Source organism: Salmo trutta, chromosome 14, assembly GCF_901001165.1.
Source record: "Salmo trutta chromosome 14, fSalTru1.1, whole genome shotgun sequence".
Taxonomy (NCBI): domain Eukaryota; kingdom Metazoa; phylum Chordata; class Actinopteri; order Salmoniformes; family Salmonidae; genus Salmo; species Salmo trutta.
Window position 1 is genome coordinate 73,020,386 of NC_042970.1, and position 21,992 is coordinate 73,042,377.

At 44.7% G+C, this 21,992-nt stretch overlaps 3 protein-coding genes across 5 annotated transcripts; 2 read left to right on the forward strand and 1 right to left on the reverse strand.

Annotated features, from left to right (window-relative positions):
* Positions 1-1,076: 1,076 nt before the first annotated feature.
* LOC115147329 (transcription factor jun-B-like) lies at positions 1,077-2,872 on the forward strand. Of its 2 annotated transcripts, XM_029689518.1 has the most exons (2): positions 1,077-1,251; positions 1,501-2,872. In XM_029689518.1, exon 2 carries the CDS (start codon positions 1,539-1,541, stop codon positions 2,436-2,438), a length of 900 nt encoding a protein of 299 aa, XP_029545378.1. In that variant the 5' UTR covers positions 1,077-1,251; positions 1,501-1,538; the 3' UTR covers positions 2,439-2,872. The 2 variants fall into 2 exon arrangements, with proteins under 2 accessions (XP_029545378.1, XP_029545377.1); XM_029689517.1 differs by having other exon boundaries at positions 1,077-2,872.
* A 1,218-nt stretch (positions 2,873-4,090) lies between these two features.
* LOC115147330 (peroxiredoxin-1) lies at positions 4,091-10,887 on the reverse strand. Its single transcript, XM_029689519.1, has 6 exons — positions 10,793-10,887; positions 9,836-9,959; positions 8,712-8,865; positions 8,048-8,170; positions 5,183-5,313; positions 4,091-4,674 (listed from the first exon to the last, which is right to left on the reverse strand). The coding sequence occupies exons 2-6, from the start codon at positions 9,936-9,938 to the stop codon at positions 4,592-4,594; spliced, it is 594 nt and encodes a 197-aa protein (XP_029545379.1). The 5' UTR covers positions 9,939-9,959; positions 10,793-10,887; the 3' UTR covers positions 4,091-4,591.
* A 236-nt stretch (positions 10,888-11,123) lies between these two features.
* On the forward strand, positions 11,124-21,449 carry LOC115147331 (protein Wiz). 2 transcript variants are annotated; one of them, XM_029689520.1, is made up of 11 exons: positions 11,124-11,220; positions 11,761-11,848; positions 12,088-12,543; positions 12,776-13,165; positions 13,357-13,809; positions 14,005-14,189; positions 17,854-18,028; positions 18,308-18,534; positions 19,414-19,660; positions 19,806-19,971; positions 20,173-21,449. In XM_029689520.1, exons 2-11 carry the CDS (start codon positions 11,827-11,829, stop codon positions 20,366-20,368), a joined length of 2,517 nt encoding a protein of 838 aa, XP_029545380.1. In that variant the 5' UTR covers positions 11,124-11,220; positions 11,761-11,826; the 3' UTR covers positions 20,369-21,449. The 2 variants fall into 2 exon arrangements, with proteins under 2 accessions (XP_029545380.1, XP_029545381.1); XM_029689521.1 differs by having other exon boundaries at positions 11,764-11,848.
* Positions 21,450-21,992: the final 543 nt, after the last annotated feature.

The following is a 21,992-nucleotide window of genomic DNA, read 5'->3' on the forward strand; positions in this document are numbered from 1 at the left end:
AAAAGGGAAAAATAAAGACTCAAAATGGTTGATTGTAAGAATAAAAAGCATCCCAAACCACTTTATTTCAGGTTTCATCGTTATGGTGTCAGCAATTCTTCTGATTTGAATATTCTGGACATAACTACTTTTCCACTCCATAATAAATTCATAACCATTTGGCTGGCGTCACCATGCGTAAAATGAGAAGGAAAGACTCCAATACTTGAGAAATAATAGGCCTACTGGCCTATGTGGGCCACAACCACTTTTTCACATGTGATCGTGATGGTGCCAGTCTTATTCTTGTTTTGAATAAACTATTCTGGACATATCGCACTACCTTGCCACTCTAGCCTCTGCTCTCCTCCACATCCCACCTTCCCTCTGCTCTACTCGGAGTATAGTACCGCTACTCCGCCTCTTCTCGCCCGGAGGCCTGCTCCTGGAAGCGGTCCAACCTGGGAGTGGCTTCCCGCTTTTCACACCGAGCAGGAACTGATGCGCCAGGACAACCAAATATGGACTTGCTATCAATTTCGTTGCCATGACTCAGCCTTGCGCCTTATCAATCGAACACTATTGAACACTGTGTGGATACAAGGCGATGGGAAGGGGTATTTGGCTACTGTTCAACAAGTTTTCAAGACCTATAGTTTTCTTAGGTAAATGACCCAAGCTGATGTAATTGTAAGGCAATCTTCAATCAGCTAAATGTGTCAGTGATATTTTCTGATATGGACCCTAATAGGCACAAAATACATGTAGCCTATCAATACATGTAGAGTACTCAAATGTATAAATATAATATTATATCCAACTGGCAATGCCCCTTTCATAACGGTGTTATAAAGATATCCACATCAATATATGAAGTCAAAATGAGTCCGAAAGTGGAGGTTCGACGCAAATAACACTACCATTTAACCCAGATAGATGTATAAAATCATTTACGAAGCCTATCACTTTCCTCTCTCAAGTCTTGTTTATCTCAGCAGTTCCTGGCAACAACGTCATCGAGCATCTGACGTTTCAGGGCGTGGAACAAGGGCTGGCCAATCGGTGCGTTTCTTGCACTATAAAGTGTATAAATTGCCTGTATCGCATGAACACTGGTAGAACACGAGTTTAAACCAGCGAGAAAACAACTAACGTTCCAGTTCGCAAAGAAATATCAACGGGACGAAAGACTGTGTGGAATCCAATAATTAGTCACCGGACATCAGTTTGAATACAACTGTCAAGAAAAAAAACCCGACGACTATTGACTCGGTACAGTACAGTTCCACTATTTTGGAAGTTTTGCTCTGTTCTACATTGATAACTTTGGGCTTGATTATAATATACCTTCTGCGGAAACGTTTGGTTGCTGAAAAGACACTCGAGAGGGCTTGCCCTTTTTTGGACTTATAAATTCAGCTACTACACTGAAGAATTCCAGCAATATTTGAATAATGTCCACAATAATGGAACAGCCTTTCTATCATGACGACTCGTTTCTTTCTGCTTATGGTCATTCAGGCGCTGCCCTGCACGACTACAAGCTCCTCAAGCAGAACATGAACTTGAACTTCGCCGAGAACTATCGGAACCAAAGCCTCAAGGCTCAGCTGCGCAACGAGAGTGAATTCTATCCGACCGGGGGCGCATCAGAAGTCGGCTCGCTGAAGCTCGCCTCTCCTGAACTGGAGCGATTGATCATCCAGAACAGCAACGGTGTCATCACTACCACACCGACCCCTGGGCAGTACTTCTACAGTAGGGGAATCACAGAGGAACAAGAGGGCTTCGCGGACGGGTTCGTTAAAGCTCTGGACGACCTCCACAAGATGAACCAGATGCCGCCACCGAACGTGTCCATCGGAACCGGTGGAGTCTCCACGTGCACTGTGGCCTCCACCGTGTTTGGTTCCTCCATGCAGCCGGAGCACCTGGAGTACACCACCCTGAACAGCTGTGGCCCTCACACTAACCTCACACCTGCAACCAGCAGCTACCCCTCCACCACCATCAGCTACCTGCCTCACCACCAGTACCAGCACCACCAACCCGCGGCGCACCCATCCCACCACTTCCAGCACTCGCTAGCAGGAGCAGGCCTACACGCACAGCGATATTCGGGGCTGAAAGAGGAGCCCCAGACCGTTCCAGACATGCAGAGCAGCGACGACGAGTCAGCTTGCGGCATGTCCCCAATCGACATGGAAAACCAGGAGCGCATCAAGGCCGAGCGCAAGAGGCTAAGGAACCGCCTGGCAGCCACCAAGTGCCGGAAGCGCAAGCTGGAGCGCATCTCGCGCTTGGAGGACAAGGTGAAGATTCTGAAGACAGACAACGCCGGGCTCTCCAGCACAGCTTCCGTCCTGCGCGAGCAGGTAGCTCAACTCAAACAGAAAGTTATGACACACGTCAGTTCTGGCTGTCAACTCATGTTGACATCCAAGATCAAGTCGTTTTGAAAACAATAAAACGATGGACTATAAAATAAACACTGGACAATAATAGGGAATACATTTGTTTTCCTTTGTTAAAGCAATCAGAACTTACTGCACTGTTGGGACAGCAATTGAGTGAACTACCATTTATGTGTTTTCATGTTGAAAATATTCAAAAGTTGGTTGTTTTTTTTGCATTGTTTATTGGTTTCCAGGCTATGATGGACATGGGAAACCGCGTGCACAATAATAAGACTAATAACACTCGGGGCATTCTGAACAAGTTATATAAAGTGTCCCCTAGTTATGGCTTTGCCTGTTTACATTTGTTTTTTTTATTCATTTGAACTGTCATTTGTGAAATGCATTCCATTTATAAGTTATTGTTTTAAGTCAGGTTGATCCTCACTGTCTTTTTTACTTGTACAGTATATATTTAAGTAAAATCTTAAAATTGACCCTCGTCTATTTTACATTGTATTCTTTCTACACAACTACATTGACATTTCTCAAACCAACGAACGCTGTAGGCCTATGAATTAGATATAGCCTAGGCCTATATATTACATGTCAGCTATAGTGTTCATGACAAGCTTTAGTGTTAACATTATATAAGTAGGTGTGTTGTTTACATGGATACATAATTACATACATTTCCCACGCTAACCAGTAAATTATCAGGTACGGTTTCTGTTTTTAATCAACCAACACAGAAACGGGGCTTGACGTACGAGACGTGCCCGCGTTGTGTTGTTTGCCCTCTCTGACGTACATACGTATTGCCAAATATGGTACTTTTTTGGAATTACACGTCACAGCAGGGGGAAGATTTCCGTGAACCCCCACCTACATTGCCCGTCAGTAGAGCGGCGCGTTTTCGAGAGACCTTACTACTAAACCAAGAGACGTTTGTCAATGGCAAGCTTTTAAAGATGGGGGGGAGTTTCCCTAGTCAGCCACCGCAGCGTTCAAGTTCCCAAAACAACCCTATGCGAAAATAATGTCGAGATTAAAATACATGGGTCAAATACATGGGTTTCCAGCAACGCAAACGATGTTCTTTGATGTGCGAAGGGAAACTAAACATTGGTAGGCTACGTGGGAGTAATCTTGTACAGGTCTCTGAACATTCAAAGTGTGATGTAAACTAAGCAAATAGCATTGCCAATAAGTTATAAACAGGAAACGTGTAGGACTATTGTAGACCAAATCATTGATATCAGCAGAGCTCGAACAAAGGTATCTTGATTCAACGCCATCCAAAGGAAGACATCCATATTACAGATCTAAACTAGAGCTAGGCCCTAGTACATGTTCTCTGACCAGCTAACCAATGATCTAGGGAAGGCAGGGTAGAGGTTGGATGCAGAGAGCCGTAGGTTCTCTGCATTTATTTGGAGACCAACTAGGACAGCCTTATTAACATCAACTTTATACAAAAGGTGTCATCTGATGACAGTGCTTTTATAACGTAGCCGGCTTCAAGGAACCCAATCTAGGGTGCAGGATATCCTACTGATTAAGACTGCGCTGGGAATTCTCCACATTACACAATTTTTATTAGAGCACCACCTACCATTGTTGAAGCAGATCTGTCGACGGACTTAGAGAATCTGTCAAAGTGGCGATAGAGCTCCACCTAGTGGTCAAAACTAAATTTCACACATGACAACAACCAACCTCCACAGTTTAATTTTTCAGACAAAACACTTCCAACATGTAAAATCATTGTTTTCCCCATTTGTTATTAATATCCCGTGACAGTAGACTGAGTAGTTAACAACTGAGGTACAAAATATTCAATGCTTTTTATTTTTTTATTTATTTTTTAACTCTTGAGAAGAGAACAATAAACACTTTCAGTGCATGGGACTAGAATAAACTTTCCACCAGTAGCTTATTTATCATACAGATACAAGATTTTGTAACAATGTCAAGAAAGAAGAGTGGAAGTCTAACAAGTTCTTTAAAATTTAAGATGTGTAAGTGTGGGTTGGACACCAAGAGTGCTACTGAAGGGAGGACTTCCCATCTTAAGGTAAGTGCTAGGACATCTCAGGAGAGACTGAGCATGGGTCGGAAATGGCACCCTATTCACAATAAAGTGCACTACTTTTGACCGGGGTCCATATGCACTATATAGGGTGCCATTTTGGACACAGGATGAGGTTGTGTTGTCACTGTTTGGAGAAGAACTCTTTGCTCTTCTGGATGTCGGGGACGATGGTGTCACTGCCTGGCTTCCAGCCAGCGGGACACACTATCACAGGAAGAGAGGGACAAGCCCAGGATGAGTCACACTGACATGGAATATTCCAACAATTCTTAACCAATGGTAAAAATTCCATGTTTCCCAAACACATTCCACATGTTTGAAAGTGAGCTCCCATATAAAAAGAGACTAATGAAATGGTATTAAGTGTTGTAAAGAGAAAATGATGGCTTGCTCTGTTAACTGAATCACTTCATGCCAAAAAAAAAAAAAAAAAAAAAAAAAAAAAAAAATGGTGTTGGAAGTGTCCTGTGTGCATAGCAATGAGACTAGATCCAGATGCTGCAGGGCTCTACACATACTTTTTATTAAAATATATATATTTTTTTAGAAGGAGCACACGTGTCAAAAAATGTAGGGGGGAAAAAAATTCCAGGTCGCACAGGTAAATATTTTACAGCATATGCAAGTAAAGTGGTCCCACTGTAGAGCCCTGTGCTGGTTCTTGAAGTAAGAAGTTGGAAGCAAAAACATGTAAAACCTGCTAATCGCTTACCCTCTCCGTATTTGTCTGTGTGCTGGAAGGCCTGCACCAGACGCAGGGTCTCGTCCACAGAGCGGCCCACTGGCAGGTCGTTGATGGTGATCTGCCTCAGGATGCCCTTGTCGTCAATCACAAACAGACCCCTGAGAGAGAGTGCGGGAGAGAGGAAGCAGACAGTTAAAGAGGGTCAGAAGGCCACATGGGGCATCCGAGACTACATGCTTAAATCAATATACAATACAAGAGTCAAATCAAAAAGTTCCGAAGATGAAAGTGAATCAAATGCAAAATTAAGCACACATACATTTAACAACCTTGCAAGTGCACACTAAATGGATGGCTCACCTCACAGTTCTGGGTGACTTTAACCTCCCCACGTCTACCTTTGACTCATTCCTCTCTGCCTCCTTTCCACTCCTCTTCTCTTTTGACCTCACCCTCTCACCTTCCCCCCCTACTCACAAGGCAGGCAATGCGCTTGACCTCATCTTTACTAGATGCTGTTCTTCCACTAATCTCATTGCAACTCCCCTCCAAGTCGTCGCAACCGTTGCTCTCTCTCCCGCTACTCTCGCCTCTTCCATCCTATCATCTCTTCCCTCTGCTCAAACCTTCTCCAACCCATCTCCTGATTCTGCCTCCTCAACCCTCCTCTCCTCCCTTTCTGCATCCTTTGATTTTCTCTGTCCCCTATCCTCCAGGCCGGCTCGGTCCTCCCCTCCTGCTGCGTGGCTCAACGACTCATTGCGAGCTCACAGAACAGGGCTCCGGGCAGCCGAGCGGAAATGGAGGAAAACTCGCCTCCCTGCGGACCTGGCATCCTTTCACTCCCTCCTCTCTACATTTTCCTCTTCTGTTTCTGCTGCTAAAGCCACTTTCTACCACTCTAAATTCCAAGCATCTGCCTCTAACCCTTGGAAGCTCTTTGCCACCTTCTCCTCCCTCCTGAATCCTCCTCCCCCACCCTCCTCCCTCTCTGTGGATGACTTCGTCAACCATTTTGAAAAGAAGGTGGACGACATCCGCTCCTCGTTTGTTAAGTCAAACGACACCGCTGGTCCACTTTCTACCACTGGTCCTGCTCACATTGCCCTACCCTATGCTCTGACCTCTTTCTCCCCTCTCTCCAGATGAAATCTTGCGACTTGTGATGGCCGGCCGCCCAACAACCTGCCCGCTTGACCCTATCCCCTCCTCCAGACCATTTCCGGAGACCTTCTTCCTTATCTCACCTCGTTCATCAACTCATCCCTGACCGCTGGATACGTCCCATCCGTCCTCAAGAGAGCGAGAGTTGCACCCTTCTCAAAAAACCTACACTCGATCCCTCCGATGTCAACAACTACAGACCAGTTTCCCCTCTTTCTTTTCTCTCCAAAACTCTTGAGCGTGCCGTCCTTGGCCAGCTCTCTTGCCATCTCTCTCAGAATGACCTTCTTGATGCAAATCAGTCAGGTTTCAAGACTGGTCATTCAACTGAGACTGCTCTTCTCTGTGTCACAGAGGCTCTCCACACTGCTAACTCTCTCTCCTCTGCTCTCATCCTTTTAGACCCATCTGCTGCCTTTGATAATGTGAACCACCAGATCCTCCTCTTCACCCTCTCCGAGTTGGGCATCTCCGGCGCGGCCCATGCTTGGATTTCGTCCTACCTGACAGGTCGCTCCTACCAGGTGGCGTGGCGAGAATCTGTCTCCGCACCACGTGCTCTCACCACTGGTGTCCCCCAGGGCTCTGTTCTAGGCCCTCTCCTATTCTCGCTATACACCAAGTCACTTGGCTCTGTCATATCCTCACATGGTCTCTCCTATCATTGCTATGCAGACGACACAATTAATCTTCTCCTTTCCCCCTTCTGATAACCAGGTGGCGAATCACATCTCTGCATGTCTGGCAGACATATCAGTGTGGATGACGGATCACCACCTCAAGCTGAACCTCGGCAAGACGGAGCTGCTTTTCCTCCCGGGGAAGGACTGCCCGTTCCATGATCTCGCCATCACAGTTGACAACTCCATTGTGTCCTCCTCCCAGAGTGCTAAGAACCTTGGCGTGACCCTGGACAACACCCTGTCGTTCTCCACTAACATCAAGGCGGTAACCCGATCCTGTAGGTTCATGCTCTACAACGTTCGCAGAGTACGACCCTGCATCACACAGGAAGCGGCGCAGGTCCTAATCCAGGCACTTGTCATCTCCCGTCTGGATTACTGCAACTCGCTGTTGGCTGGGCTCCCTGCCTGTGCCATTAAACCCCTACAACTCATCCAGAACGCCGCAGCCCGTCTGGTGTTCAACCTTCCCAAGTTCTCTCACGTCACCCCGCTCCTCCGCTCTCTCCACTGGCTTCCAGTTGAAGCTCGCATCCGCTACAAGACCATGGTGCTTGCCTACGGAGCCGTGAGGGGAACGGCACCTCCGTACCTTCAGGCTCTGATCAGTCCCTACACCCAAACGAGGGCACTGCGCTCATCCACCTCTGGCCTGCTGGCCTCCCTACCTCTGAGGAAGCACAGTTCCCACTCAGCCCAGTCAAAACTGTTCGCTGCTCTGGCACCCCTATGGTGGAACAAGCTCCCTCACGACGCCAGGACAGCGGAGTCAATCACCACCTTCCGGAGACACCTGAAACCCCACCTATTTAAGGAATACCTGGGATAGGATAAAGTCATCCTTCTACCCCCCCCCCCCCTAAAAAGATTTAAATGCACTATTGTAAAGTGGTTGTTCCACTGGATATCATAAGGTGAATGCACCAATTTGTAAGTCGCTCTGGATAAGAGCGTCTGCTAAATGACTTAAATGTAAATTTCAAATGGCACCTTGTATACAGAGGTTTCACATGCACTACTGACGGCAGTGTCGTAAATAACTGACCTGTAAGCGATGCCCTGGTCCTCCTTCAGCACTCCGTAGTCTCTGGAGATAGACTGGGTGAGGTCAGCCACAAGGGGGATGTTCATTGGTCCCAAACCACCCTGCTTCCTGGGGGTGTTGATCCTATAGAGAGGGAGAGGGAAAGGGCACGATGATGTCAAACTCAAATACAGCCCGTGTTTACGCTTCATTAAGTATGTAGTGAGCATCACATAGTAACAGAAAGTCAAATTAAGAATTCTGAATGCTGACATTCACAGTAATAGTCAAAGTAAATTAACAATTCATGCAAATGTAAACTACAGAGGGAAGATTCTAAAACTATTGTTGGATTGAGTCCAGTGACCGTTAGTTCTTCTAAGAGCTATGGCACTTATCACCACTAGGCAGTATAGCAGGCAGAGACGAGATAGCCAGAGCATGGGAGTGTATTCAAACGCCTGTTTACATTTTTTACAATTGGCAGATGGACAACTGGAAAGCATTTTACACTGACAGAGAAATGCACAGAGATTTGTTATCAGTTGAAATAGGTCAGCCTCTTGACCGTTCTGATCGAGGTGCAGGAATATTCAACTCTACTGTATGTCTCCATGCCTTTAAGTTCCCATCAACAGAAATGACTAAAACAACTCAATGCTCAAAAGTCTAAACCAGTTCTTACCAGGCCAGGTGGCTGAAGTGAGAGTCTGTAGAGGCGCCGATGACCTCACAGCCGATCTTGCGGAACTCCTCGGCCTGGTCGCTGAAACCCACAATCTCAGTGGGGCACACGAAAGTGAAGTCCAGCGGGTAGAAGAAGAACACCACGTACTTCCCTGGAGGGGACACACGCAGGAGAGGAGTCAGAAGTGTGTGTGTTTGGGTACATGTTGGTCTAGTCTCTTGGGAGAGCAATAACGCCGAGCAGCGGATTTGGCTCTGGGTGCCAGTCGTGTACATACTACTCTATAGCCTATTGTTTTGAAGAGAAGTACTTGCATCCTGGAAGGTGACATATAAGACAGTTACATTCTAGCCAGTCAGAATATTAACTATTCTGTACCCTGCACTTACATGGCTGACTGGCCTTGTTAAAACTGGCGTCATGAGTAGTTCTGCATGGTTGTTAAAGACAATTAAGACCCTTAGCTTCGTAGTTAGTCTGATTAATCAGGCTGTAAACAAATTAACTGGTATATACAGCCTGTGACTTGTGTAAAAATGTGTAAATGATCATTTCATGCCAGAATGTTGAATAAAATGACATTTTAAACTTGCTCTACCTGTTGTCTGTGCGGTTTGTCATTCAGCTACTCAAGTTTAGACAAAATATCCAGAGTAGTGTTATTAACCCGACTTTCAGCACACTGGTCTGTATAACTGTTTTACCTCCGATTTTTAATTTCAATACTGACGCAATTCGCACGTGAGAAACACTTGCACAATATGGCCGAGTCTAACCTAAGCAAACGGAACACACTGCCAGATGATTGCGAGTGAATGTGCTGTGGTCGACTACTTTCGGTTACATTTGGACCTACCGGCGCCGAAAGATAGTCCTCCTCCTACTGCCAAAGGTACCAACAGCAAGTACAACCAGTAAAGTAACCTCAAATATAATTGTATACAACATTCTGGCTTGTAGAGACTACTGCCTCTCTTTACATCAGCTTCTTTCAGACTGATATCCATGGAGTAACCATGGTAACATTCTGATGTTTCGGCAACTTTATTGTTAGATGGTAACCTGTATACGACTGACCTGCCAATAAAATTGTCATTTAGAGAAAATCATAAAAGCCTTACCCATGTAGTCAGACAGCTGGATATCTTTGAACTGTCCGTCCACCACAGCAGTGGCTTTGAACTGTGGGGCCGGCTGGCCTATCTTAGCGTTTCCAGATGACATGATGGTGACAATGACAGCTCACTGGGAAAGACAAACGACCCAGCAAAGTCAATCAACAGTTTGTCAATACAGTGTGGAACTTCGTCTCAATATGGCAAAGCAAATAGGGTGGAGTCTAGTAGGCTATGGTCCAGGAGCCTCTCAACTAAAAAATGCTGAAAGCGCCAAGTTTTTTTACACTGATCTTAATTCTACTGCAGTGCTGTACAATGCTGCAGGATCAACTTGCCAATACCAAGCCTAGTCACATGCAAGTCAGTCCTCAAGGCTGTGCGTGAGAACAAAGGTTTTACAGTGTAGCCTTAAACCTTGCCCAATGAAGAAATGTTATACTCAGTTGACATTCAACGGTCCTTGTCAAATAATTGTTTGAGCCATTAAAATAGTAACTTTTCACTCAAGAGTCGGGATATTGATTACTACATTGTTGGGTTTGGAACTAACGTTAACAAGGCATTTCACTGTAATTTTGCACGTGACAAACTTGAAACTATAATTCCTATAAGATTGTTAAATATACATGTTTAACAATGAAACAATTCAATAGTACTGTATGCATTCATTTACTAGCCATCTATACAGCTAGTTACATTAGTTAGCTAATTGGCTAACAAGGTGCCAATCCCCCACACACACCGAACTGTTCAAAGGGACAAAGAACCAGTTAGTAAAACAGAGGCCACAAGTACAAGGAGGCTTGACCCACAATGCCTAGCTAACGCTAGTTGTTAGCCGGTTTCTTTTGTCTGCAACTCTTTGCAACCACAGCAAAAGTAGAGACATGTTAGCAGCTGAAAAATACACTAAGCATAATATGCACGGAGTGATAGTCGAAGTAACTAATATATACTTACGTTTCTTGTGAAATGACTAAAGAGTTTGTGTTGCGGTTTACTGCAACGGCGTGAAAGCCACTAATCCGGAAGAAAGAACTTTCCCTTTACATTTTAAAATATTTTGTTTTCAAAATAAAAGTTGCCAGAGAAGTCGTTAAAATAAATGTCAATCGAATTAGATAGCTTGTTGTGTGATTAATTTAAATTCAAAACACTTTCTGATATTACAATATGTATACACAAAAGTGTTGCTGTGGAATGACACCACATTATATTATACATTTTTAATGTTCAATCAATGGATTTAAAACAAGGACTTTTAATTTGTATGAGTAAATATTTTGACCCGGAAACGATTGCTGTAAACTCTTCACAGGCGCTGATTGTGGAACGTGGGTTAAATTGTCGAGTTAAATTATTAAAGAGGATAATATTGTATATTTTCGGTGAGTTCTGGTCTGTTTAACTAGTTAAGTTCTTAGCTACCTATCAAGTCTTATTGTGAAGTATCGTCTTCTCTGACAAATCCAGTTTTCAAGAAACCTAGCTATCTAGCCAGCAAGCTAACGTTAGCTAGGAAAGTGCAGTCATTTAGCTAACTAACTACAATACCAGTTTACGTATTATTTTTTGCTAAATTGAGTCCGATAGCCATGTTGTGGAGTTGTATTTTCAAATCGTTATGGCAGCTAGCTAGCTAGTTAGCTAGCTAGCTACCTTACAATCTGAGCAAGTTAACTCCTATCTCTGTTTACATCTATTGAAAGGGAACTCAGTTGCTGTTGCTAGTCTGAGTGTCATTTAAGAAGTTTGACAGCCCTCGAGTTGGAACTGACTGGTAACTTACATTATGACCAAATCAGAGTGGCCTGAATTGACTGGATGCGGCATGCTGTTTCAGTTACTTTCTAACCAATGAGCTGCTAAGACATACACCATATGTTTTCTATCCATTTCCCCTCTCTCAATTATCTTATGTACGGAAGAAGACAACATCCTAGGCTAGTTCCATCTTCATCCCTGGAATCAAAGTCATCCAGTCACCAGTACTCATGGAGAACACAAAAGAAGACGGTAAGAACAAAGAGGAAAAGAGAAGGTGTGCATGAATTATAGTCTGAGCCAGTTGGAACCATTTTTGATTAGAAGAATAGTTTTGTCTCATCAGATTCAGAATGTCTCTGGATTTACACTCACACTCTTACTATTTCCTCTGCACCACTTCCTCTCTTCGCTTCCTCTCTCTCTTCCCTTCCTCCTCTCTCTTCTTCCCTTCCTCCTCTCCTCCCTCCTCTCTCTCTCTTGTCCCTCAGCCCCGGCCCCGGTTATGTGTGAGGTGTGCGGGACCTACTTCGAGACGCGGCGGGGTCTCTCCAGTCACGCCAGACTCCACCTCCGCCAGCTCGGCGTGGCTGTCTCGGACAACAGCGGAGCTCCCATCGACTTACTCTACCAGCTGATTCAGGACAGGGACGGTTCCATGCACCCACCCAAACCCGTCTACTCTTCACCCAAAAAACCCAAGGGGTCAGGGACGCTCATCTCCCAGAAGGAGACCCCTCTTGGGGGTAGGGTCAAAGTAGTGACAACCCCACAGAATAATATATCCAAGGTAGCTCGTAAAGGGACAGTTTTGGCCAAGCCTCGGCAGTCTTCCATGTCGTCGTTCCTAACAGCAGGCAAGACACCGTCGCCCTCAGGGGGAGCGAGCCTGGCCTCGGCCAAGCCTGCCTGGGCACCGCAGGAGACGGATGCCCCTCTCACCCTAGGTAAGTCTCAGCCTGGGTGTTTTCGATTGGAGTGGATATTTTAAGTGTTCCGTTATTAGATGTTTGTCATCAGGAAGTCACATATTAGGCCTATTATATTTGTGGAATTGAACATTGTACCATTACATGTCTACAGATAGATATTTCTGTTCTTATGTAATTACATTATTAAGCTCAAGTATAACATGGCACATTCTAACACCAGTCTCTGGCTCCTCCCCTGCCTCTACAGCGATGGATACCAATGACGAGGTGCATGTGTGCCAATTGTGCGGCGCCTGGTACGAGTCCCGCAAAGGCCTGGCCAGTCACTGCCGGGCCCACTTGCGCCAGTTCGGCATCACCGAGAACACCGAGACGAAAGGAGGACCAATAGAATTCCTCTACCAGATCATGGAAGCGGAAGACCTCCAACCTATAGCAAGTGAAGGTCTCAACGTCTATAACCCTGCTATGTCTTCTAACTCTAACAAACGTCCCTCCGGCTCTGGTTCGTCCACATCGCCTGCTAGACATAAAGGATCCCCCCCCCCCTCCTCCCTTCACCAGTCTCCCTCCAACAAACGGCCCAAGCCCTCCGCATCAGAAGGAACCGCTCCACAGGATCATAGGCTCAGCACAGGTGAGTTTCAAGTTATTTTTAAAGGGGCAATCTGCGATTGGTACATCCATTTAGTTTAAGTCATATTAGTCAAATTTAGTCATTTTAGTTTAAGTCATTTTAAAGGGATGTCACAATTCAAAGAACAGAACAAGAAAGGTAAATGATAAAACCTTAAGTGATTCATCAAAAACATATTATTTGAAATACAGGTGAGTTCACCTGTGTGTTGTGCGGTGAGGAGTTTGAGAACCGCAAAGGCCTAGCGAGCCACTCCCGCTCTCACCTGCGCCAGCTTGGCGTCACCGACCTCCTGGGCAAGGCGTCGGCCATCGACACGGTCCAGCAGCTGGTCAGCAGCGGCGTGCTTGCGGCCGCTTCATCAGTACGACCCAGTAACACCACCACCAAGACCCCTTCTCAGTCTCCTGCCCCAGCCAGGTCTCCAGCTAGATCCCCAGCTAACGCCCACCTCAGCCCCTTGGCCTCCAGCCACAATCCCAGGTCCAAGGCCAAGAAGGGCTCCACCCTGGTCTATCCCAAGCCGGAGCCCCTGGAGATGGAGCTGGATGTGGGGTTTTCCAGTCCGCTTGGGGGGTACAGCAGCAGTAATGGATCTCAGGGTTCTCAGAAGTTGGCCAAAAATGGCCAGTCCTTCAACTCTGGTAAGATGTGGGTCCTATCATTTTGACCAAGTGGTATAAATTCTAATTTGTTTGATGTAAAAGTCCCTCTTCTTTGTTAATTTCTGTTTTACCATTGAATAACTGCACTCAGACCATTGACCATCCATTCAGTCAAAGAAACATAGCTAAATGCAGTGACATGTCATGGGACAAATCCCTCCCTCCCTTTCCCAGGTTCAGACCAGGAGCTCATGATCACCTGTGAATTCTGTGGCCAGTTCTTTGACAGCCGCAAGGCCCTGTCCTGCCACGCCCGCTCCCACCTGCGCCAGCTAGGAGTCATGTGGTCTGTCAACGAGTCGCCCATCGACCTGCTGAGAGTCATCCTGCTGAAGGAGGGCAGTGCCACTGCCACCCAGGTGAGTGCGTGTTTGTGTGCAGTCCAGTTGGCAATGGAGGGCAGGTCAATATCTCATCATGTTCTACCTACCTGCTGCTGTTGTGCCCCCGAACAAGGCATTTAAGGGGCGAATCATAACTTCTGCTTAAAGGTTAACTCTCAACCCCAATTTCAGACCAACCCCTTCAAATTTTCAAAAAATGCATTGAGGTGAGAAGTTGTGGGTGGTGGGAATTTGCTCATAAATATTCATTTTGAGGGTAGGTAAACATACTTGTACCTGATCCAAACACTTTCTCACTAAAGCATACTTACCAGAAGTCCACTGGCACGCTCTGATAATAAAATGATGTGCAACGCAAGCAAATATAACTCTGGACAGTTAATATCCGCAAAACACCAGTCTCAATGTCAACAGTGAAGAGGCAACTCCGGGATGCTGGCCTTCAAGGCAGAGTTCCAAAGAAAAAGCCATATCTCAGACTGAGAACCGCAAAGGCCTAGCGAGCCACTCCCGCCAATAAAAAGAAAAGATTAAGATGGGCAAAAGAACAGACACTGGACAGAGATATGGCTTTTTCTTTGCAACTCTGCCTTGAAGGCCAGCATCCCAGGGTCGCCTCTTCACTGTTGACGTTGAGACTGGTGTTTTGCGGGTACCATTTAATGAAGCTGCCAGTTGAGGACTTGTGAGGGGTCTGTTTCTCAAACTAGACACTCTAATGTACTTGTCCTCTTGCTCAGTTGTCTACCAGGGCTTCCCACTCCTTTTTCTATTCTTGTTAGAGCCAGTTTGCGCTGTTCTGTGAAGGGAGTAGTACACAGCATTGTACGAGATCTTCAGTTTCTTGGCAATTTCTCGCATGGAATTGCCTTAATTTCTCAGAACAAGAATAGACTGACGAGTTTCAGAAGAAAGTCCTTTGTTTATCGCCGTTTTGAGCCTGTAATCGAACCCACAAATGCTGATGCTCCAGATACTCAACTAGTCTAAAAGAAGGCCAGATTTATTGCTTCTTTAATCAGTACAACAGTTTTCAGCTGTGCTAACATAATTGCAAAAGGGGTTTCTAATGATCAATTACTCTTTTAAAATTATAAACTTGGATTAGCTAACACAACATGCAATTGGAACACAGGAATGATGGTTGCTGATAATGGGCCTCTGTACACCTATTTAGATATTCCATAAAAAATCAGCTGTTTCCAGCTACAATAGTCATTTACAATATTAACAATGTCTACACTGTATTTCTTATCAATTTGATGTTATTTTAATGGACAACCTTTTTTTAACGGTAGTGTGTGTATGTATGTATATATATATATATATATATATATATATATATATATATATATATATATATATATATATATATATATTATATATTATATATTCAACTTTCGACTTCAACTATATATATATATAGTTGAAGTCGAAAGTTTACATATACATTTAAACTCAGTTTTTCCCAATTCCATTTAATCCTAGTAAAATTCCCTGTTTTAGGTCAGTGAGGATCACCATTTTATTTTAAGAATGTGAAATGTCAGAATAATAGTAGAATGATTTATTTCAGCTTTTATTTCTTTCATCACATTCCCAGTGGGTCAGAAGTTTACATGCACTCAATTAGTATTTGGTAGCATTGCCTTTAAATTGTTTAACTTAGGTAAAACATTTTGGGTAGCCTTCCACAAGCTTCCCACAATAAGTTGGGTGAATTTTGGCCCATTCCTCCTGACAGAGCTGGTGTAACTGAGTCAGATTTGTAGGCCTCCTTGCTCTCACACTCTTTTTCAGTTCTGCCCACATTTTCTATGGGATTGAGGTCAGGGCATTGTGATGGCCACTCCAATACCTTGACTTGACTTTGTTGTCCTTAAGCTATTTTGCCACAACTTTGGAAGTTTACTTGGGGTCATTGTCCATTTGGAAGACCCATTTGCGACCAAGCTTTAACTTTCTGACTGATGTCCTGAGATGTTGCTTCAATATATCCACATAATTTTCCTACCTCATGATGCCATCTATTTTGTGAAGTGCACCAGTCCATCCTGCAGCAAAGAACCCCCACAACATGATGCTGCCACCCTCGTGCTTCACGGTTGGGATGTTTTGTTCTTCGGCTTGCAAGCCTCCCCCTTTTTCCTCCAAACATAACAATGGTCATTATGGCCAAACAGAACGTGGTACCTTCAGGCATTTGTAAATTGATCCCAAGGATGAACCAGGCTTGTGGAGGTCTACAATTTTTTTTCTTTGCTGACTTCTTTAGATTTTCCCATGATGTCAAGCAAAGAGGCAATGAGTTTGAAGGTAGGCCTTGAAATACATCCACAGGTACACCTCCAATTGACTCATTATGTTAATTAGCCTATCAGAAGCTTCTAAAGCCATGACATCATTTAGGAATTTTCCAAGCTGTTTAAAGGCACAGTCAACTTAGTGTATGTAAACATCTGACCCACTGGAATTGTGATAAAGTGAATTATAAGTGAAAAATCTGTCTGTAAACAATTGTTGGAAAAATTACTTGTGTCATGCACAAAGTAGATATCCTAACCGACTAGCCAAAACTATAGTTTCTTAACAAGAAATTTGTGGAGTGGTTGAAAAACAAGTTTTAATGACTCCAACCTAAGTGTATGTAAACTTCCGACTTCAACTGTATGATACATGCCAAAGACTATTCTCATCATCTGTCAGTGTGACTTGTCTATAATACATTAAATAAATTGAGAACATGTGCACTTGGAACTACCTTGTGCAAGTAAGAATTTCGTTGGATGATATATACCATGCGTATCCTGTACATACGACTAATACAACTTGCCATGAGTCAACTGTCTTAGTTTTTGACATGACCACCATTGTCGTCTTCTTGTTACAATGGATGTAGCTATGAATTTAAACGTAGAATCCTCATAGCTACATGTATTTTTCTTCGTAAAAGCACAGATGTGTATGAAACAGTAAGCAAAAACATTGAATTTGGTAAAATGCGGAAATGTGCCTTACTGCCCTTTGAATTTTTGTTTAACGTCAGTAACGACACAAAAATAAAAACAAAAAATAACAACGAGGCTATATACAAGGGGTACTGGTATCGAGTCAATGTGCGGGGGTAAAGGTTACTTGAGCTAATAGAGGTAATATGTTCATGTAGGTAGGGGTAAAGTGACTATGCATAGATAATAAACAGAGTAACAGCAGCGTGTTTGTGGCGTCAATATGCATGTGTGTGTATGTCTCTGTGTGTGGCATGTATATGCATGTGTGTGTGGCATGAATATGCATGTGTGTGTATGTCCGTGTGTGTGGCGTCAATATGCATGTGTGTGTATGTCCGTGTGTGTGTGGTTAGAGTCCAGTGAGTGTACATCAAAGCCTGTACAAGAGAGTCCGTGCAAAAATTGATTATTAATAACATAAGAGGGTCAATGTAAATAGTCCAGCTAGCCATTTGATTAACTGTTCAGCGGTCTTATGGCTTGGGGGTAAAAGCTATTAAGGAGCCTTTTAGTCCTAGACTTGGCACTCCGGTACCACTTGCAGAGAGAACAGACTATGACTTGGGTGGCTGAAGTCTTTGACAGTTTTTTAGGTCCTTCCTCTGATTGGGGGCTGTGATGGCAAAAAACCTGTTGAACTGGATCAATAAAGATGTTTTGTGTTGTAGGTCAAGAGGGAGCCAGCGTCCGCTCACTCCAGCGCCGGCCCGGCCTGGGCCAATCACAGGAGGTTCTCGGAGTCTTCGTGGGCTCCCCAGGGCTCTAAGAGGACGTTCACTCCTCCACTGGACTACTCCCTCAACGACAAGCCTTCCCCTGATAAGAATGGATCCTCCCAGTCTGGTAAACTAACAGTGCTCACGCCTGAGTAAAGACCAGCGGATCTCAGCCAGGTTATTTGTGGCAGGCAACTGTTTTCCATTGCAGCTGTGATGGCAATTGTATTTAAGATGCTCTTGCCAAAGGTGACTGATTCCATTATTAGTAAAAAATAAATGTAAAAAATCAACTAGGTAACCTGCCTAGTAATTAGTGCTGAAATAGAAACGTGTATCACGTGAAAAGCATCAACCTTCAAACATCTGTTTTCAACCCCCCCCCCGTCCTCTTCTCTCCTTCCAGCCGGGGATGCGTGCTGCGAGCTGTGCGGCTTTGACTTTGAGAACCGCACGGCGCTGGCGAGCCACGCCCGGGCCCACCTCCGCCAGCTGGGGGTTAAGGAGTGGAGGGCAGAGGGTGTGAAGGCCTCCCCCATCGAGTTGCTCAGCGCCTGGATCCAGAGGCAGCCCCGCAAGGCCGCGGAGATCCACCGCCAGTACCGCGACGGTGACCTCAACATCAGGTTTAAGGTGAGTGTTACATCTTCTATTACAAACTGGGTGGTTCCAGCCCTGAATGCTGATAGTCGTGGTATATCAGACCATATACCACAGGTATGACAAAATATTTATTTTTACTGTTCTAATTACATTTGTAACCAGTTTTATAATAGCAATAAGGCACCTTGGATGTTTGTGGTATATGGCCAATATACCACAGCTAAGGGCTAAGGGCTGTATCCAGGCACTCCATGTTGTGTCGTGCGTAAGAACAGCCCTTAGCCGTGGTATATTGGCCATAGGATAAAGTAACCCCCCCCCCTTAAAATATATAGATGTTCTATTGTAAAGTGGTTGTTCCACTGGATATCATAAGGTGAATGCACCAATTTGTAAGTCGCTCTGGATAAGAGCGTCTGCTAAATGACTTAAATGTAAATGTAATACCACACCCCCTCTGGCCTTATTGGTTAAGTATAGCGCCCATTAGGTTTGGATGTAATTGCTCTGTGGCAGTGGGGCTGATCACCGAATCTTGGATTAAAAGAAAGTGACAATCACATCCCCTCAAGTGCATGACGTTTAGGTACTTTCCAGCTGCTTAGTTCGGTGGCAGGAGTGCTTCAACTCAGTCTCAGAGAGCGGCTGGGTTTCGTCCTTGCTTTTCTAAACAGTAGCTGAGGCTTGGGGAGACTAGATGAGTGGACGATCTCTAACCAGTTCTTGATTTAAATTGAGAGGAAAGCAGCAGGTTGACACCAATAGAATAACAGTGCTCTGTAGTTGCTAACATCAGTCTGTGTGTGCTGTATGCTATTTCTACAACCAATCCAGGTGAATGTAGATGATTCTGTCCAACTTAAGAGGGAAAACTATTTCACCAACACTTGATTTCTTTCCCCCTTCCAGAGGAACGCCCCATCCCACTCTCCCTCCACAGACTCAGGCTCCTTCCCCTCGGGAGCCCAGAGGGCTGCGGGGCTGGGGCGCAGGGCGGGCCGAGAGGTGGCCAGGGTCGCCGGGGGTTCGTCCAGGACAGCTCAAGGTCAAAGGTCACAGGGGGAGACGGGACACTCGTCATATCACCATCATACCGTCACTCATACGCAGTCCCAGGGGGCTAGAGGAGACTTCAACCACATACGCTCTCCTAGAGGTGAGAGATGGAAACCGACTCAAACGTGCATGTACACACACACAAACACACCCTACAGAACTTTCTACCTGTAATCCCTCTGATAAAACCAACGTTGAGCTATGGTAGACTCTGATTTTAAACCCCCTTCCAACCGGTCTGCCAGGTTTTGAGCGGCGGGTCCCTAAACATACCGCCCATACGGAGGGAGCAGAGGGAGATGGCAGCTCTCAACAACCCCCCCGGTCAGGAAACATCCCTTCCCTGGTTCCCAGGCCTCCCTCCACTCCTCTCGTCAAACAAGTGGGCAAAGAGTACACCCTCAAGTGCAGGTGAGCTGATTGCCAAAACGCTGATAGTTCAATGTGCGCTGAACTCAGATTGCCTGAGTTCACACACTTGTATGATTTATTATTGGCATCGTACGAGGGTCTCTGCACTACGGGTTCCACAATGTTTCACAGAATGTCTGTTTGTATATTAATATTAACCAACCTTCTCTCTCTTGCTTTCTGTTCTATTCCATCCCTCAGGTTCTGTGAGGCAGTGTTCCATGGATCTCAGTCAGTACAGGAGGACTGGATCAGACACCTGCAGAAACACATCCTGGACCTCCGCATCAACAAGGCCTGTCCTCCCCCTGACCCAGAACGGCCCTTGGTCCCGGGCATCGAACCCTCAGCCACCACCACCACCACCCCGGTCCTTCTGGCACCACTGGTGGTTTAAATGGTCCACTACTATGGCTACACTCACTGCATTTTCTTTATTACCACTTAGTTGGATCGTCTTATCTGTTGTTCATGTGTTTGTTTTCCTCAAAGGACTGTTGAACTCAGTCTACACTGTGGTAAAAACACCTAATAAGGTGTGTGTGTGTGGGGGGGATTATGCCTTCGTTTATTTATTCAGCGTTAAAGAAATGACTTGGTTTGAATGATAACTGCACAAAGTGGATGTACTGTAGCACTAGTCTTGTCCACCAGCTGTCTCTCACTCTAGCTGTTAGCCTGGGGATAAGGTTAGTGTAGCACAGACATCGCTGTACCAGCCTCATATCAACTCTAGAGGGCCTACTTGGGCCAGTTGAAGAAGTCTACTTTCAGTAACTACTCTTGCTGGGGTAACTTAGACATGGGGTCAAACAAACTAACATTCATTCACCATGACACATTCATACCAGTTAGTAGTCTAGCAACGGTTACATTCCATTTCTTTATTGGGATGTTTATTGCACATTATTTTCATAGAAACCTAAATTCATAGTAGTCATTGGATGGAATGGGTTTCCATAGGCTGTAGTCAGTGATGTCACTGAAGAAGTAAGGCGAAGCCTGTTCAAGCATTAAATACGTTCCCCTTGTTTCAACTATTTCAAAGCAGTGTGGCATTATAGGTTGCATTGCAAACTAGCAGGGAAGGAAGCATGTTCACTTTTGAATTATGGTCTAAAATTTCCCTATTGTACAGGAATTTTTATTAGCTTTTTTATGAATTATGTTTTTAAATGTAGAACTGTTTTCTGAAGTAAAGAAATATAAGACAAGGTTTTATATTTTTCTTGTGAATTCTTCTGTAATTAGTGGTTTGAAGGCTGCAGAGCCAGACAGAATACCAGGACGTGTACTCAGAGCATGCGCTGACCAGCTGGCAAGTGTCTTCACTGACATTTTCAACCTACAGTGCCTTCAGAAAGTATTCACATCCCTTGAATTTTTCCATGTTTTCTTGTGTTTACAGCCCCATAAAGTCAAAGTGGAATTATGTTTTTTGACATTTTTACAAATTCATTAAAAATGAAAAACTGAAATGTCTTCAGTCAAGTATTAAACCCCTTTGTTATGACAAGCCTAAGTAAGTTCAGGAGTAAAAACTGGCTTAACTCACATAAGTTGCATGGACTGTGTGCAATAATAGTGTTTAACATGATTTTTGTATGACTACCTCATCTCTGTACACCACATATACAATTATCTGTAAGGTCCCTCAGTCGAGCAGTGAATTATCAAACACAGATTGAGCGACAAAGACCAGGGAGGTTTTCCAATGCCACGCAAAGAAGGGCACCTATTGGTAGATGGGTAAAAATAAAAAGCAGACATTGAATATCTCTTTGAGCATGGTGAAGTTATTCATTACGCTTTGGATGGTGCATCAATGCACCCAGTCGATACAAAGATACAGGCGCCCTTCCAAACTCAGTTGCAAGCGAGGAAGGAAACCGCTCAGGGATTTCACCATGAGGCCAATGGTGACTGAAATAGTTACATAATTTAATGGCTGCGATAGAAAACTGAGGATGGATCAATAACATTGTAGTTACTCCACAATACTAACCTAAATGACAGAGTGA